An 18,093-nucleotide genomic window follows, 5' to 3' on the forward strand; every position below is an offset into this window, starting at 1 on the left:
ACGTGTAATGTCCCGTACTCGCGTTATCGACCTCGTGCAAGCAAGGAAATTCGCACTTTTCCTTCGAATCGTCTTTGATTGCGACGCGCAATGGCCGCTGCCGGCGTCCAAATAGCGAGAGACTTCTCTCTCGCCGCAATCGGACGCAAGTATCACGCTCTTTTCGAAGATCCGAGCGAAAAGTCGGTTTTCCGGCCGTGCCCTTCTTCGTCGCGTTGCCTAACTCGACTCCATTGCACAGAAAAGCGCCCGCGCGCGCAAAGAAACCGGAAAGCAAGAAAAAGAAAGCGGGAAAACGGCGATCGAAGGCAAGAGGGGGCAAAGTGGGCGTGCCACCATATCCAGCGCTAACTGTAGGCCAAGAAAGGAGTCTCTTCGCGTTCGCCTTCGACGCCGCGTCCTCTGCCGCCGCCGAAGCTCGAACTCCAATGCAATCCGTCCGATTTCAACGTTTTCTGTCAAGTCCGACAGACCGTTCTCGAACGCGAACTTCGCGAAATGTTGAGAATGTCGCGATCACGTGACGGCGGCGACGATAGCGAAATCGACGACGATGACGACGACGAGTCGGCAACGGGTCGCGAAGCGACGGAAATACCGAAAGTAATATTAGAAAAATATTTATTTATTTGTTGAATATTTTCCAAATTTTTCTGTTTATGTAGATTGTTGGCTTGGGTTTGTTTGGTGTGTTTGAACTGATCCGGGAGACTCGTTCGAGTCATCCTGACTTGTGCAAGAAAGCGCTCAGCGCTCTTCTCAATATTCTACAAGGACAAGAATTGGAGTCGATGCAGAAAGAACCAGATGATGTCATACGTAAATTCTATTATTAACTTTATTATTATTGGCATTTCATTGATTTTTAATTTCCAGATGGAATGTTTGAACTATTGATGTCGATTGTGGATGGAGACGGAACGCCGTCTCACTTGTCCAGTCTCGGAGCCGCCTGTCTCATCAGCTTGGTCTTGGCGAGAGGAGACACGGGACTCATGCTTCAAGCTGTTGGAAAACTTCTCATGGCCGATACGGAATCCTTATCTGAACAGCCTATTCAAGTAACGCAAAAAAATCAATAAATCAATAAATAAACGGTTATTGATTTTTTCCTATTTAGATTCCTGGCATTTTGGTGGCGCTTCAGCACAGCGTGAGAGCGTTTCTACTCGGAGGAGCCGGCTCCCAAGGATGGAACAAAAGCGGAGTTCAAAATGACATGCTCATCGATCGGTTTCAACTCAAACAGATTCCTTCCGGTGGTGAGAAAAAACAACGTGCGGAAATTTATTGACTTTTTGTATTTTTAGGTGATGGAACGGAAGCGGATGTGGGCAATGGATCTTTGACTTCGGACGGTCAATATCTCTATATTTGTACTCGCGTGGGATTATTGAAAATTGGCTCCGGATATTGTGGAACTGTTCGAGTACTTTGTGAACATTTTTTTTGTAATAATGATATGTTGAGTTTTGAATTTTAGGGTCAAGTGTACGCGGCCAATGAGGATTTTCATACGGGATCCAAAGGATGGCTTGGATTCGTTCGAGTCAGTAAATAAAAAATGAATATTTGGGCTATTGTTTCAATTGGATTTTTGCAGGGGAAATTGTACTATTGTCGCATGGGGATTGGAGAGCGAGAATTTCTGATTGTGAATACGGAAACACTTCAACCGGAAGGAACAACGCCCATTTCTGGTAAGGAGAAATTAATAAATAATTTAACTTCATTATTAGTCTTCTTACTTCAGATTTGAGTGGCGACTTTGCTGTGTGTTTTAGCACAGGCCATTCTCTCGGTCTCGTTCAAGTTTCTGACGAGGTAAATAAATTGCATTTGCGCAGAATTTTTCTAAAAATAATTAATATTTATTTTGAAGGGTGATTTCACTCTGAAACATTACGATCCTTCGGTAAGCCCCATGAAGTGCACTCTCTCCAAGCCGCTCGTCTTGGCGAGACGAGCGCTCTATCTCACGGGAAAAGCGGAATTCGAAGACGACAGTCATCTTCACTTGTTCTGTGAGAGAGAAAACTCTGAAAAAAGATTTTTCGCTGGGATTATTCCCATAGACGGAGATCAAGTTGAGAACGTTGACACGGTGACGTCCGCGCGAGAATTCGCAATCGTCAAAACCACATCGGGAAAAGTAAAAAAAATCAAAAAAATTCTATATGTGTAATAATTAATATACGAGCTCCTTTCTCTTTCTTTTAGCTTTTCTACACAGGCAGAGGATCTGCGCTCGGCATCAAGTCGTCCAGCTCCAGCCAATGGGAGCCAGTCAGCCTTCCCGGAAATCCCAAAGCCGTGCAATTGAGCGGAGCCCAGGGAGGAGAGTTCGTCATCGTCGTCGCCGAAGACGGCGTCGCCTATTTCTTCGGAACGTCGAGAAAAGGCGAAGACGGAGATCAAGGTATAGGAGTGCTAATAATCACGTGATAACTGACTCATAAATTTCTTTATTCTTTCAGTGCGCGGACGACGACAGCAGAAGCCGATGAAGGCGAAGAAAATGGGACAGAATAAGAAACTGAAAGATAAGCAATTCGTCGAGTGTGCGGCCAGCGGATTCACGTCCGCGTTGGTGACAAAAGACGGCCAATTGGTCATGTTTGGAAAAGACACGGAACAGTGCGACTCCACGACAGGTATAAAGAGATCCAAGCCATCACGTAGTGATTATTTAATTAATTTATATGTAGGAATTTTGCCGACGTTTCTTGGAATTCCCGTTCAGAAAATCTCCATGGGAAAAGGTCATTACGTTGTGCTGACTCAGAGCGGCGTCGTCTACACGTGGGGTCTCAACACGAAGGGACAATGCGGTCGTTGTTTCGTGACGCAAGTTGCAGCAGGCAAACAAGACGGTAAGAAACAGAAAGAAATATCTAGTATACATACATACATACATACATACATACATATATACAGAAATGGTGGGCGGGGCTAAGAAAAAACTATTATATACATACATATTATAAATGGTGGGCGGGGCTGTTTAGATGACGATGACGACGATGAAGAGGAGGAGGAGGAAGAAGAGGACAACATGTGCGCTCCGGGAACGCACGATTGGGTGACGGAACAGTGCAAAATTTGCACGGTGTGCGAACAGTGTACCGGATACGGCGAGGGATGTTGCAACAATGACGGAAGACCGGGAAGAGACCCGGGAAGGTAAAAAAATCAATAAGTAATTTTTGACGTCACTTAGGAGAACCTATAATTTGATTTAGTTTATGCGGATGCGGGTCGGGCGATTCTGGTTGTGGCACGTGCGGATGTTGCAAGAAGTGCGCGGAAAAAGAAGGGGGGCCTCCCGCTCGCGGCGGCGGCTTCAGCTTCGGCGCACCGGCGGCGAAACCGGTGGGACGCGCGAGAGGTCGAGGCGCGCGAGCGAGAAGACGTCCGAAGAAGGGCGTCGGCGACGACGATCTCGGACTAAAAGCTTTATTTCACCGTAAGAGAAAAAAATAATACGTACATATATATGAGGAAGTGTGAGATGCCTTGTGCGCTTTTCTTTCCTAATTATAAGGCGTGCAACCTTCGTCTTCCCATAGTAGACGCGGCGTTCTCTGACGCGTTCTCGTAGAGACAAACGCGAGCGCGTTCGTTCAACGCCTTACACAACTATTTATTTATTTATTTATTTATTTATTTATTTATTTTAGAGACGAGTGGACCTTCGTCCGATCAAGAGGAGGAGGAGAAGGCGGAGAAGGCGGAGCAGCGTTCGCAACCGGAAGCGGCGCTCACTCGTTCTCCAGCCGAAATCAAGATTGGATCGAAGGGCGCCAAGGCAACGGATATCGCGTGCGGAGCGCACCACACACGTGAAGACACTTGGACTATTTAATAGTTAGAAGAATTTAATTTTTATTTATTTCTATAGTGGTTTTGTTGGATAATGGCGAGGTGTTCGCGTTCGGGCAAAATCAGTGCGGGCAATTGGGTCAGAAGGACAAAGACGTTCGGTAAAATTGAATTGGGGGAGTTTTCTTATTATATTTGAAAGTGTTCTATGTTTTATTAGTGGTGCTCCGATTTTGGTGCCGTTGCCCGGCAAAGCGAAAGGAATCGCGACGGGACACAGTCACTCGGTCGTGCTTCTCGAATCGGGAGAAGTCTACACATTCGGAAAGCACCAGGTGCATAATATAAAATAATTGATTATTAATTATTTAAAATGTGGTTTCTTTCCTCTTCTTCTAGGATAATCAACTTGGTGCGCGTGCCGACACTGACGCCGCCGCCGCTGCCGCCGACGACACTTGGAATTTGGCGCCGGGTCGTTTGAAAGGAATCGGAAAGGAATTTGGAAGCACGGCCACGTGGGTTGGAGCCTCGGGCGATCACACCTACATTCAATTGAGCGAGCATTTGCTCGGATCGACGTCGCTCGATCGATGCACCGCTTTCGGATCGAGCAAAATTCTTGGTGAGGAGGAAAATACATCGTCGCGTGTCGAAATTAATTAAATACAATTGTGTTTTAATTAATTATAGGCTTGATTCCACCGCCGAATGTCGGCATGGAGAAATCGATCAAAAGTCTCTTTTTCAATAAGAGAAGAGAAACGTGCACCACGTGAGAAAACGTCACAGGCTATCCATGTGGGGGGGAATTTAGAGATCTTTGTTCCTTTAGTTTTGATGCCGATTCTCACGCCGATTTGTCGGGCAAGAGCGTGTGCTTGGATCCAAATTTCGACACTTTGTGGACGTAAGAATATCTCTTTATTTTTGTTATGATCCTTCGTTCTACTCTCGCCAAATCAGCTACGCGCCATCGAATCAAGAAATCTGCTGCTACAACGCGCACGCTCCAACCGTTCGCGACACATTTGCAAAAAAACTCACCAGTACAATCACATAAAAAAAAGAAGGAAAAAAATGAGTGTCGAATTCTTTTTCTTTTTTCCCAGGTGACGGCGATTCGTCTCTGACCGACGGCTTGGACTTGAGCGTCTTGGGTCCTCGCCTCTCTCTGCCGCTGACGTCGAACGCGTCGGCGACGCGCCTTCACGTCTCCATCAACGCTCTCGCTTGTCTCAACGTCATCACGTCTCTTCACGACGCCAATATGAAATGGCCCGACATGAAGACGGGCGGCGGAAGCGGTCGCGGCTCGCTCGCCGACAGGAGAACGTCAGATTATCAGACCGTTAGCCGATTTACGAGTACGCATACGAAGCACCACGGGGATAGCAAATAATAATTATTTATTCAAGGTTTTGGTGGTGGATGGGGCTATTCTGGGCATTCCGTCGAAGCCATTCGCTTCTCGTGCGATCAGGACGTTCTTCTCTGCGGTTTCGGAATCTTTGGCGGTCGTGGCGATTACAAGGGAAACGTCAAGGTAAGACGCATTGGAAAAATATTTAAAAAAAACCCTTATGTTTCTTCTCTTTTTATTAGATTTTTGACGTCGGAGAAAATTCTGAAAACGAACCGGACGGCGAACTGCTCGCCGAAGTCGACGAAAAAGGATACGATTGTCCGGCAAGGTATCTGCGACGCACATATTTCAATTAAATACACTTAATCGTAATCTCCAAAGGGAATACTATGCATTTCTCTTCGACGAACCCGTTCAAATTGCGGCGAACAATTGGTACGTCGCGTGGGCCCGAATTTCCGGTCCGAGCTCGGACTGCGGCTCGTCCGGCCAAACCAAAGTCACAACAGAAGACGAGTAAGAAAAAACCCGGAAGTGTCCCCGATATTTTAATAATTTTTTTCACAGCATAACGTTTCAGTTTAAACAATCAAGAAAGTCAAACAACGGCACGGACGTCGGATCTGGCCAAATTCCGGCGTTATTGTACAAGTACGAAATTTAATTAATTGATTATATCGAATTTTTCACATTTCATTCTGCCTCAGACTTCCGAAACTGGAATCGGACGGAGATTCGGACGACGAAAGCGAACGCGTTCACGTGCTGAGTCGAAAATTTTCGAAAAAAGTTACCGTTACGAATTTCGAAGCGCTCTTGAACATTCTTCGTTGGTCGTGGTCGCGTCTGAACGACGCCCTTCGCTCGGCGCCCTCGTCCAAACTGAAAACGATGCGCGACAACGTCGATCGCTACGTTTTTATTGCAATTGCTTCCCTTCGACTTCTCAGGTCGTTCGTCGAAGAAGTCTATCCGAGATTCGGTACGAAAAATAATTTAATAATTAATTGACAATTTTTATTAATTAATATATTAATTTTTTTAGGACCGAGTCGTTCGAGTTTGGCTGAGAGCGAAGATCTCGCCGTCGCCGTTTTGGAGATGCGGACTTTTTTGTCGACTTTGCTCAAAGAGACCGACGAAACGTCGTCGCTTCCCGATCACGTCGCCGAGACGGTGGCATTGAAGGAGAGAGTGATTAACGAATGTCATCGGGTTTTTCTGCTCTGCTTTCACGCGTTCTATCCGACCGGCCAACTCAAGTGGCTCTGTCTATCCGAACTTCTCCAACACGTTGATCTGGTACGATAGAAATCATTTTCTATTTTGAAATAAACGCTTTTTATTAGAACGTATCCAGTTGCGGTGTCGGTCGCTTATTGGCTGCCGTCATGGACGCTCTTTCGTCGCCTCGAGTGCGACTGTCAAGTGCTCTTCCTTCGTTGAGTGAGGAATCCTTCGCTTCAGGTTTGAATTAAATAATGCGAGCTTTTTTTTTTGGAAACTATGGAGAGCCTTGTGTTTAGGATTTCAGCCGATGAATGGCGGAAAAGACGAATCGACGAATTATCCCGTTTTGGAATCTTTTATTTCTCTGCAGACTCTGGTAACTTCACGCCGACCTTCCCTTCTCCTCCGAAATTTGCAATAAAACTCTGCGTTTTTAGGGCAGCGATTCGAGCGGAATGAGTTTCCGGCAAGTCGTCACAAAGCTTCTCGCCATCGTCGCAGCGCCAGTCCACAAGGCGACGTCACTACACGAAAAAGACAAAGAGGTTTCGTACATAAACTAGCATAACTCCTAAAACGAAGCGGCGATTTTTTTTTACAGCAGACCCAATGCCTCTTCTCCGATCTTCTAATCAAAACCTCAGTCGCTCTCCTATCCGCAATGGTCGGCGAATTGGCTCTTTCCGCCGTCCTCACAACCGTAACATCATCCTCTATCGAATTTTTAAAAATAATATTCTTATTTTTGACTCTAGTTTCCGTTGGAAACTTCTGACGCGATCTTGGAGAGTCCGAATCGTTACACGTCGTCCCAAGTGAACAATTGGAACACGGGCAATGGAAGTGCCGACGCCATCTGCTTCGAAATCGATCGATCGGGAGTGTCGATCAACGGCGTGGGCGTCTACGGCGGAGGCGGATCGCACAAGTACGAAATCGAACTCCTGGCGCCCGTAAGAAACAAATAGCTAATTTTTTTGAAAAATATTTTATGTTCTGTATTTTTTTAGAGCGAAGGCGGCGGCGGCGGAGGTTTGTTCGGCGGCGGCGGAGGCGACAAATTCAAAGTGATTGGACACAAGAGCGGAAACTACAGCGATTCGGATTGCAATTCGGAGAAAATCGCGCATTTGATGTTCGACACGCCAATACCAATCGATGTACGTAAAAAAACACGCGATTATTTTATATGTATTTTTATCGCCTTTTCTCAGGAGAGAACGAAGTACGCGTTGCGATTGCGAAATCACGGCGGACGCACGTCGAACGGATCCAGCGGTCGCACGACGATGACGTGCGGCGACGGGCTCGTCGTCACGTTCAGCCAGTGCCGTCTCAGTCAGAACGGAACGGGCGAAGGACGCGGTCAAATCCCCTGCATTCTCTACTCGACGTAAAGAAATCGAAAAGAGTAATAATTTAGATTAAATGATTTTTTCTTAGGTCTTCCGAGATGGATAGCGTCGAGACTCCGCCTTCGAATGTCGTCGACAGTCTGCGAAAGGGAACGATTACGATCGTTCACTCGGTCTTGGAAATTGCGTCGGAGTTGGTCGAACGCGCGCGCGACGTCGGCGAAAAGACGGGAGCCGATCCGCACGCGTTGCTCGGCGAGTCGCACCTTTTCGGCTCTCTTCTGCCGCTTCTGCTCTCCCAATTGGGACCCGTCGCCGCCTCGACGCCACACGTAATAAATCAATAATCAATACATAATACAAATATTTAATGATTAATTATTTAGAGTGCCGTTAAAGTGTTGGACGTCGTGAAGCAGGTTTTGCCGTCGGTGACGAGTCTCGGACGGCCGGACGGCGTCGAATCGGAAAGCGTGGGTTTTCATCAGACCGTCGTCGAAAGCGATCATCCCTACAAACCCGGATCTGTCTCCACGTACAAGGTAAAAGAAAATTCTTCGTTGATTTTCTTTATAATTGATTTTTATTTTTTAGGTCGAACTTCCTGACTCTGTTCAATGGATGGTCGTCGAGTTCGATCCTCAATGCGCCGTCGCCCAGACGGAAGATCATCTCACCGTTTCGGTGCCTCGTATCGGAAAGGGAAAATCGGACGCGTCGTCTCACGAACGAACTTATTGGCCCGTATTGAAGCAGTTTAGCAGTGCCGACGACTGGCCCAAACAGGCCGTCGTTTTGCCGGGAAAGGAAATCGTTTTCTCTCTCGAAACGGCGTCGGAATACTCAAAAGACGAAAACGTATCGCGATTTGGGTTCCGATGCACCGTGATCGGCCACGAATGGTCTCCAAAGCCAAATCAAGTGACTGAAAAGACTTGTCCGTCGCGCGCGGACTGCTTATTTATTTATTTTTTTTTTCAGGCTATTTTGTTACTGGAGAAAGAATTGGCTTACTTGGCTGGAATGTGCGCTTCGTCGCTAATGAAACCCGATCTTCCGTTGTCCATATCAGGTAAAATATTTGTTCAATTAGAATAATTCAGCTAGATTTCTCTCTCTCTCCCCTGTAGAAACTTCGCCTCAAGACGAATCAGAAGAGAAACAAATCGAGGCGCATCTCAACGACGCAGGAGCTCAACAGGTAAATTTATAAATGTCTAATAATAATAAATATTGTAATCTTGATGTTTTTTCTTCTCAAGATTATTGCGAGTCATTCGCAAATATTAAATCGAGGTCTCGAACTCGACGCACCGGTCGGCGTCAATCACGCGCTGTCGGGAAAATTGCCGCTTATGAAGGAGTCGTACGAGAAGACGTTCTTGCTGAATTTTCTCGAATGCGCGCCGGGAACGGGCGGGGAACGACTCGCCAGGTAAAAGCGTTTTGACGTCAAATTATTAATAATAATAATAATAGTTGATTTTTTTTTTAATTTAGGTGGCTTCAACCGGACGCTTTCGTCGATCCGGCCAAGTGCGAAATCGTCTTGTCGGAGAAGAAGCTAAAGGTCGGCTGGCTTGCTCAGATTGGACTCAAAACGAAAGATCGCGTCGGTCATCTCGTCCACGTTTCAGACATGAAGGTAAGATAATAAGATAGAGATCAGATGGTAATTTTGTATTTTTTTCATTGTCTCTTCTAGGTGATCGTCAAGGGACGATTTATTGGGCGCAAGAGCGCCTCCTTTGGACGCACGTCGAATAGCATCGTCGAAAAGAGTCTGTTCGACGGAATCGCGCCGTCGACGGAGAAGGAAAAGACGGTGGCGTCGTCGTCAACTGCCGTCAAAGTGCCGGAGTTCAAAGCCGAGTACAAAGAAACGGTGCTCAACAGCACGAACCGATTCCGCGCTATTTCCATGATGAAGGTAGACGAAAAAAAGTTTAATTTATAAAGGAAAAGTTATGAAGACTTCTTCACATCTAGGACTACCAGGATTATTCGTTTGAAGAATTGCGATTTTACACGCCAGCCGAGAAGCAGTAAGAGCCTGTCTTCGCATTCGAAAACGTCGCGATATATTTCGCCTCTAAGGCCGGTTCAAACGTGGTCCATGACGATGCAGGACAACAACGACGGAACGTACATTGTCGGCTGGATTCCCAACACGCGAGGAAACTTCAGCATCGAAGTTGCCGTCGACGGAAATTTAGCAGGTCAGTTCTTCCTACCCCGCGAATGTTGAAAAGAAAAAATACTCGCGGTTTTTCAAGGCGGTTCTTCGCTCGATGTGGAAGTCGACGAACCGGAGCTCGGATCGGCGCCTCCTCCTCCCATCACTGGACTATCCATGACGGTGTCTGCACCGACTAAGACGAAGAGCTCGGTTTGTTTGTTTTTTTTCCTAGAAAATAGACGAGGGTACGAGGGTGAGAAAACGCCGTTTCTTTAGCTTCGAAAATTCGTCACTAATTCGTATACGGGTGGACTGCGAATTCGCAACGGTCCGTCGCTGCAAACGGATCAAATCGGCGTCATTAAACCGGACTGCACGATTCGCTTCGAAGACGAGGCGAGTCGGGGAGGATTTTAATTAATCGGTTATTGATTCGGCGTTGTGTGTGTGTGTGTGTAGATTTCGAACAAGGACGGCGATTGGGTGAAATTGAGCGAAGAGAGCGTGACGAAGTATGTGGACAAGAAGAAACGACCGGAAAGCGGCGAAGCGTGGTGCATGGCTTTTCACAAAGAAAAGGACATTCAGATACTTTTCGAAGTGCCGGTAAGACGACAACGACGATTTTCTTTCGTCTTTGAAAGAAAAACGCGCTTGCTCTCTTCTCAAAGGATCCTCAATCTCCGTCGAAACCGGCTCCAACTCTCCAGACGATTCCCATCGCAACGGGACTCTTTGCGGCCGGCGGCGATTCGCGACCGAAGAAGCTCCGAAAGAAGTGGAAAGGCGAGAGAAAAGAAATCCCCCCTAGACACCTTAGAAATAATAGCGATTTTTCTTTCCTTATTAGGAGGAGCTGGCGAATACGAAGTGGTTCGATGCGGCGAAGCTGGACACAATATTCGAAGTCGACCGAATTTGAAAGGAACGCCGGTCGGTCTTCTCTGCCGAACGAATCGAATCAAAGCGAGCGAACACGTGAGAAATTCGTTATAATCGATTTTTATATATATTTATTGATCTGTCTTTCAAGGTGAGTAATGCCGACGGCGATTGGCTCAAATTGGAACACGAGAGCGTCGAGACGTACTGCGAACGCGACGGCGACGCGTGGACGATGGCGAGAAACGCGGGCGGCGGCGTCGTCTATCTCGAGCAAGACGTCGAGAGCGAATACGAAACCGATTCCGACGCGGAGAGCGAGACTTCGTCGGGAGTCTCGTCCACTAGCGGCGCCGCTGCAGCCGCTGCCGTAGCCGCCGCTGCAGCCGCGGCTCCCGTGCCTGCCGCGCCATTTGGTTTCGTTGGTTTTCCTGTTTTTTCGCAGCCACCGAAACCGCCACCGCCTCCACCGGCCGTCGTCGTCGCCGCCGACGAGTCGATGGACTTGGAAGGAGAACATAAAGAGCCGGAAGAAGAAGAACAAGAGGTTGGAAAGTTCGGTTTTGGCAGTCCTCCTGGTATTCCTGCTAATAATTCTGGATTTTCGTTTGGCGGCGGGGGAGGTTTCTTTGGACAGCAGCAACCGTCGCCGTTTGGCGGCGGCGGAGGTCTCTTTGGACAGCAGCAGCCGCAGCAGCAACAGCAGCCGGCATTCGGCGGCGGTGGACTTTTTGGGGCGCCTCAGCCGCCCGCGGGCGGACTTTTCGGAGGAGGGGCGTTTGGCGGCGGCGGCGGCGGACTTTTTGGGCAAGCTCAACAACCCGCTGGAGAAAATAAGAATCCCGGCCTTTTTGGCGCTGTTCCACCTAGGCCGTTCGGTGGCTTTGGAGCTCCTCCTCGACCATTTGGTGGTGCAGGCTTTGGTGTTCCAGCTCCAGCTCAACTTGGGGCGTTTGTTGCTCCAGCTCAACCATTTGGGGCATTTGGTGCTCAAGCTCAAGCTCAACCGTTTGGAGGCGGCGGCGGAGGCGGCGCTCGTTCTCCTCGTCCTAAGGGCAGGGGAAAAAGTCGAAGCAGCAAGTCGCCGAAAGCGAAAATGACGACGACGAAAACGACGACCAATAATGACGACGAAGAAAAAAAGACGTCAACGAAGACGACGGCGGGAACGGCAGCGGTGGCGGCGGAAACAAAAGAAACGTCGGAATCGAAAGTGCGCAAGGCTCTTTCGCCGGCCGTCGCTAAATGCATGAGAGCGGCATTCGTCGCCTTTTTGTGGCACGAAGGAATCACCGACGACGCGATTGCCTGCTCGTCTCATCTCAAATTCAATCCCGAATTGACGAAAGATGGACCACCACCGCCACCGGTGGCGGCGGAACCTAAAAGCGACGGCGACGGCGACGAAGAAAAAGAGGTAAAATTGCCGCCGGCCTTGAAACATCTCGCAATTTTCTGGGACGACCTGGTGAGAGGACTTCAACTGGCGACGTCGAAGCGACTTCCCCAGCCGAAAATCGGCGAATTGAAAATTCGCGCGAACGTGTGGGAAAAACCGGACAAGAAAAAAGCGGTGAAAGCGGCGCCGGCGGGAAAAGGAAAGGCGGCGAAAGGCGTCGCGAATGCCGGCGAAACGATATGCGAATTGTGCGACAAAGCCTTCCGAAATCCCGTCACCTATCACATGAAACGCGAGCATCCCGGCTGCGGACGTCACGCCGCCGGACAGGGCTACAATAGCTCGGGTCTCTTCTGCAGCGGCTGGGCGGGAAATTGCGGCGACGGCGGACACGGCGGAAGCACGTGGTATCTCATGTGTCGCAAGTGTCGCGACAAATACATGTCGATGAAGAAAGAGACGAGCGGTGGCGGCGCCGACGACGCGTCGTCGCGGAAGAGTCTCGGCGGCGGATTCGTCGTTCGATCGCTGTCCGGAAAACCGAAATTCAAGCAGCCGGAAAATCGCGACGCTCACGTCGTCATTACGGAGAATTGTAAGTTTTTGCTCGAGCTTGGTAGCGCCGCCGAGAATCGTCGCTTGGCGAAATTCGCCCCGGCGCTCGTCGCCACGACGACGGAGGCGAGCGAGACGCTGAGTCCGGAGACGTTGCAGACGTTGGATCAGTCGGCGTCGCCGTCGCGGCAATTTCAGTTTTTGCAGCGCGGTCTGTCGGCGCCGCACGGTGCCGCCGGTGCCGCGCCGCCGCTGCTTCGTTTCGCTGAATTGCCGCCGTCCGATGCGACGGCGTCCAAACGACCTCAATTTCTTCGATCGCCGTCGATTGAGGAACGGATTAGTTTGAGTCTCGAGCGGAGTTCCGGGTTGGGAAACGGAGTCGAGGCGACAGCGGAAACTTCGCCTGGAGACGCGGACAAGGCAAAGGCGAAACGACCGTCGTTTCTTCGATCGATTTCACTCGCCGTTCCGGAGACGGAAAACGAAGGCACGACGATTTCTTTTTCTCGCGTCGAAAATAGTTTTATTGTCTTCTCTTTTTATAGTTTCGAGGCGTAAACGGTCTCCCGCTTTCACGCCGATCGAAGACGAAGAGCCGAAGTCTAAGAGTTTGTCGAGCGGGCGCAATCTCGTCGAGAGCATGTCGCCGAATTTGTATCACTTGGTGCGACAGCGTCAGAACGAGCAAGGAAGGCAGGGAAACGCGGCCGAAGTCGCACTGAAAAAGCCTCTCCTCTCGTTCATCTGCCAGCAACTCGATTTGGATTGCTTGAGAAAATCGATGGTGAAATCGCTGCTTCACGTCGCCTGTCGAGTCCACGCTTTGGAGGTATGATAAAGGAGTCGTTGGGTTTTTTATTATTATTTATTTATTTATTTTTCTAAGGCTTTTGAATGGCTTTTGCGACACGTTACTCAGACGTCCGCTTTGCACGACGTCATGTGGTACTTCGCCATGTCGTTGACGCCGCCGTCGCCGGAGCAGTCGTCCCAGGAGGAAAAAGACGAAGAGACGAAGGAGAAAAAAGACAAAGAAGTACGTCCACAACAATTCGTTTTTTCCCCATATTTGAATATGGATTTTTTTCAGGAGGTTGACTTGACCATGGGCGAACATCCGTCATCGGGTCTCCAATCGGCCGGAAGCGCTCTAACTCACATGACGGCGAAATTTCATTGCTTGCTTCAAACGATCGCCGACTTGATGAGCCAAGTGCCGGCCGGCTCGGCCGTTCAGCAGATGGCAATGCGATCGTGGTGCATTCACTTCCAACAGCAGGACCACACCTTTCTCCATCGCAGCTACGTCTTCTCGCGAATCAACGAAGTCCTAACGCAAGACGAAACCGATCAGAAAGCCGAAACAACAATTGAACCAGTACAAATTTTGAAAAAAACAATTAAAATAATTATGAATTAATTATTTATTTTTAGTCTGTTTCCGTGTTGGCTGCGTCCGATATTTTGGCCCTTGGTAAGCTGACGTCATCGTCACGTTCCGCCATGCTCGGCAGTTTGACCGACGGCACGACGGAGACGTTCTGGGAGTCGGGCGACGAGGACAAATTCAAAATGCGCTGGCTTCAAATCGCCTTCGAAGATCCCGTCCAACCAGAAACCGTTTTCATTCACGTGGACAATCAGAGAGACAGCCAAGTAAGAAAACCGGGTAAATAACCGATTATTTATTATTTTTCTATTTAGAATCGTACCGATTCGTTGACTCTTCACGTCGGCAAGACGGCGAAATCGTTGACGAAGGTTACGCAGTCGAACGTCGGCTATCGTTACGGGGGATGGTTTCGATTCGACATTCCGCGCTTGGAGAACGACGAAATCGTCAAAATCGTCAAAATCGACATCAAGGGCGCCAATCAGACGTCGCGCGTGCGTCAACTGAAGTTATTCGGCTGGCCGGACGCCGGCGCGTTGGAGAAGGCGAAGGAAAAGGCTCTCGGAGTCGGAAAGGATTTGTCGCCGGCCGACGCGCAGCGGAAACAGTGCGAAGCGGAGACGCTGCGAGTTTTCCGACTCTTGACGTCGCAAGTGTTCGGAAAAGGAAAGGAAGACACGAAGGTAAGTATCAAAGAAATTGGGGAATTTTTAAAAAATTAACTTTCTCCTTTTTAGGATTCTGAATATTCTGATTTGACCGAGCACGTCGTCGGCATTCTATTCGGTCAAAATCGACTCAGCAGTCTGCAGAAGCAAGTCTGCATTCACATCGTTCAATCGATTAAAACGGAAACGGCTCGCGTGCGCGAGGAGTGGGAAAATTGTCTCAAACTGCAAGCGAATCAAAAAGTGAAAAATCGCATCAAGATGATATTTTTTATTTCATTTTTTCGCGTAGCCAAACCAGAAGGATCCTTCAGATCGTTCCTCCGACGACGCTCGCACGTCGGACACGTACTGCTTCGAGCTTCTATCGATGGTTCTCGCGTTGAGCGGATCCGACGTGGGCGTCGCCTATTTAGCCGAACAATATCCCCTACACAGCGATCTTCTCGATCTACTTCACATAGGAACACCGCGCGTCCAAAGACAAGTAAAAAATAAATAAGGTATTTTATTTTTATTTATTTATTTTTTTAGGTTTTGGCTCTTCTTCGTCGCATCTTGGCTCACGTCACACCCCAACGTCTTGCTCTCACTCTCGGCGTGACGGCCCTACCGAAGCCCGGCTTCAGCGTCATTACGCAAGCCGCCGAAGCGTCGTCGTCGTCGTCGCTCGCCAACTGGGAGACGTCTCTCGGCATTCTCGACGTCTTTCTCGCCTGCATAGCGAAGGGTTTGACCGTCCAGGCAAAGCAGAAAGGCTCGAAAAGAGACGAGGAGGGAATTCTGTCCGGAAAGGGGCCCCACACGGTAACGGTCGCGAATCTTCTGAACAAACCCGCCGCCGAATTAGTGACGAACGCGACGCTCAACTCGTCCGGATCGCGATGGTGGCTCCGAGGCAAAATGAATCCCGACATCGTACTCGAAGTCATTAAATTGCTCAAAGACATGACAAAGGTTACCTCGCAAAAGAATCAGAAAAAAAAAGTAATCGTTTCTTCTTTTATTTAGGGAACGATATCCGAAGCGTGGGCCGAAGTGACGAAGGCGGGAATCGGAGAAGCGGTTCTCAGCTTGACTAGGCAATCGAGTCAAAATCGAAAACTCGTGCCGGCGCTACACGGACCCGTGGTATAAGTCGAAATCCTTTATACGTTAATCTCCCCTATGTTTTGGGTCATCTTCTAGACGTGGCTTTCGTTGGGTTCGCTGTGCGTTTTGGACGAGGAAGACGTGAAGAGCCTGTCGTCCGGCCAGTGGGGTGTGAGAGAACCCGAAGAAGCGGATGACGGAGAGAAAAGAGTACGCTTAATTAAAAATATCATATCTGAATTTAGGATGACGTCGTCTTCTTCTTCCTCCTCTCGTAGCCTTTTTGCGACAATCACGACGACGACAAGACCGTGGCGATCATCAAATGCGACGAGTGCGGAAATCTGTGCAGCGATTGCGATCGCGTTCTTCATCTGAGTCGCAAGGCAAAGAACCATCAAAGACAGGTACACCTCAGAAAAAAAAACGCCCCGATTCGTCGTCAAACAGCCGAGTCTCTCTCTACAGATTTTCAAAGAGGAGGAAGAGGCAATCAAAGTCGATCTCCACGAGGGATGCGGACGAATAAAACTCTTCTGGATCACCGCTTTGGCCGACGCGCGAACTCTCAAAGCGATGGTTGAATTTAGGGACCCCAACGGTGCGATCTAGAGAAAATCGATTGAATTCGAGACTAAAGTGCTCTTTTAGGACCTTCCGGAAGTGCTGACGGAGCCGTTGGCGTTTGCCGATTTTGCGGAAGTGCCGGAACCGGCGGATTACTCGCTATAGGAAACGTTTGCGCCGATGCGGACTGTCAGGTTCGTCGATCATCTCGCTATTTTTCCCCCGCGATTTTTTTCTCTATTCGATTTTGCGTAGGAACGAGCTCAGGCTGTCTGCACGAAGACGCTGGCTTGCGGACACGCGTGCTGCGGCGTCAAAGACGAGGAGGAGTGTCTGCCGTGCTTGAACGGATGCAAGACGGGCGGAGACGAAACGGACGGCGGCGGCGGCGACGCGCCGTCTCGCAAATTGACTCAAGACGGCGACGACATGTGCATGATATGCTATTCGGAGAATCTCTCCGCTGCTCCCGTGATTCAGGTGCCGGGGAAACGTAGGAGAAGGGGGTCTCTCGAGTTACGGTGACTTCTTTAGCTGGAATGTGGACACCTGTATCATTATCATTGCGCTAAAATGATCATCGAAAAACGCTGGACCGGTCCAAGAATTACGTTCCGGTTCTTGATGTGTCCGATATGCGAGGTATTTATTTATTTATTATAGTATTATCTCTTCCGTATAAACTCGACTAATGGCTTCGGCAGACGAAGCAAATTAAACACAAGCATTTGACGGCTTTGCTGAAGCCGGTCGAAGACCTTTACGACGACGTTCGACGCAAGGCGTTGATGCGTCTCGAGTACGACAATATGCACAAGTGCGAAGCCATCACGACGCCCCGTCTCGAATTCTACAAGCAGCCGGCCGCATTTGCGATGAAACGCTACGCATACTACGTCTGCTTCAAATGCAAGAAAGTAAGTCGTAAAGAAAAGGCGAATACTCTAGTAGCAATCTCATACGATTTCAGGCTTACTACGGAGGCGAAGCGCGCTGCATCGAACAAGCCGGTTTATCCGACGAATACGATCCAAGTGAGTTGGTCTGCGGAGGATGCTCTGACGTGGCCAGCGCTCAGGTAATGAGCTCATAAATAATATCGAAATTTATTCATGACTTGTGCGCGCCCAGGTTTGTCCCAAGCACGGCACCGATTATCTCGAGTATAAATGTCGCTACTGCTGCACGGTCGCCGTTTTCTTCTGCTTCGGAACGACGCACTTCTGCTCGCCGTGTCACGACGATTTTCAACGATTGACGAGCATAGATAAAGGAGATCTTCCCCAGTGTCCCGTCGGTCCGACGGCGCGTCCTCTCGAAGGAAGCGAGTGTCCTCTTCACGTCAAACATCCGCCCACCGGCGAAGAATTTGCGCTCGGGTGCGGAGTTTGTCGCAATGCACAAACGTTTTGAATGTGTGTTTTCGATGACTTTGTGAGTGTTATTTTGTTTACGCTAATGTACGTGTGGAACTAACTAACTAACTAACTCGTCGTTTCTTTGCTTGCTTGCTTGCTTGTTTTTTTGTTTGTTTGTCTCTTGAACTCGAAAATAAAATTTCTAAAATTTCTCAGAAAAAAAC

At 48.9% G+C, this 18,093-nt stretch overlaps 1 protein-coding gene across 3 annotated transcripts; it reads left to right on the plus strand.

Moving 5' to 3' along the window:
- The first annotated feature begins 8 nt into the window (after positions 1 to 8).
- On the plus strand, positions 9 to 18,081 carry LOC136199295 (E3 ubiquitin-protein ligase MYCBP2-like). 3 transcript variants are annotated; one of them, XM_065989474.1, is made up of 72 exons: positions 9 to 182; positions 242 to 308; positions 358 to 603; positions 666 to 819; positions 877 to 1,061; positions 1,121 to 1,262; positions 1,311 to 1,429; positions 1,484 to 1,549; positions 1,604 to 1,700; positions 1,754 to 1,824; positions 1,883 to 2,024; positions 2,076 to 2,152; positions 2,221 to 2,419; positions 2,478 to 2,654; positions 2,709 to 2,873; positions 3,009 to 3,183; positions 3,243 to 3,466; positions 3,681 to 3,842; positions 3,902 to 3,983; positions 4,043 to 4,157; positions 4,222 to 4,447; positions 4,516 to 4,597; positions 4,658 to 4,732; positions 4,789 to 4,871; positions 4,935 to 5,189; positions 5,241 to 5,368; positions 5,428 to 5,516; positions 5,570 to 5,704; positions 5,756 to 5,839; positions 5,896 to 6,170; positions 6,234 to 6,490; positions 6,538 to 6,655; positions 6,715 to 6,794; positions 6,856 to 6,963; positions 7,020 to 7,118; positions 7,174 to 7,371; positions 7,429 to 7,578; positions 7,633 to 7,811; positions 7,862 to 8,105; positions 8,160 to 8,315; positions 8,368 to 8,694; positions 8,755 to 8,845; positions 8,904 to 8,974; positions 9,036 to 9,208; positions 9,274 to 9,418; positions 9,479 to 9,703; positions 9,763 to 9,818; positions 9,871 to 9,992; positions 10,050 to 10,162; positions 10,229 to 10,348; positions 10,412 to 10,558; positions 10,624 to 10,738; positions 10,803 to 10,930; positions 10,986 to 13,278; positions 13,337 to 13,620; positions 13,678 to 13,827; positions 13,882 to 14,169; positions 14,226 to 14,447; positions 14,496 to 14,867; positions 14,922 to 15,095; positions 15,145 to 15,339; positions 15,387 to 15,809; positions 15,864 to 15,983; positions 16,041 to 16,154; positions 16,223 to 16,351; positions 16,413 to 16,545; positions 16,596 to 16,705; positions 16,767 to 16,991; positions 17,046 to 17,153; positions 17,216 to 17,428; positions 17,482 to 17,589; positions 17,643 to 18,081. In XM_065989474.1, exons 1-72 carry the CDS (start codon positions 91 to 93, stop codon positions 17,922 to 17,924), a joined length of 13,554 nt encoding a protein of 4,517 aa, XP_065845546.1. In that variant the 5' UTR covers positions 9 to 90; the 3' UTR covers positions 17,925 to 18,081. The 3 variants fall into 3 exon arrangements, with proteins under 3 accessions (XP_065845546.1, XP_065845558.1, XP_065845553.1); XM_065989486.1 differs by having other exon boundaries at positions 7,023 to 7,118; XM_065989481.1 differs by having other exon boundaries at positions 1,121 to 1,259.
- The last annotated feature ends 12 nt before the right edge of the window (positions 18,082 to 18,093 follow it).

The sequence above is a fragment of the Oscarella lobularis genome, chromosome 1 (assembly GCF_947507565.1).
Source record: "Oscarella lobularis chromosome 1, ooOscLobu1.1, whole genome shotgun sequence".
NCBI lineage: Eukaryota > Metazoa > Porifera > Homoscleromorpha > Homosclerophorida > Oscarellidae > Oscarella > Oscarella lobularis.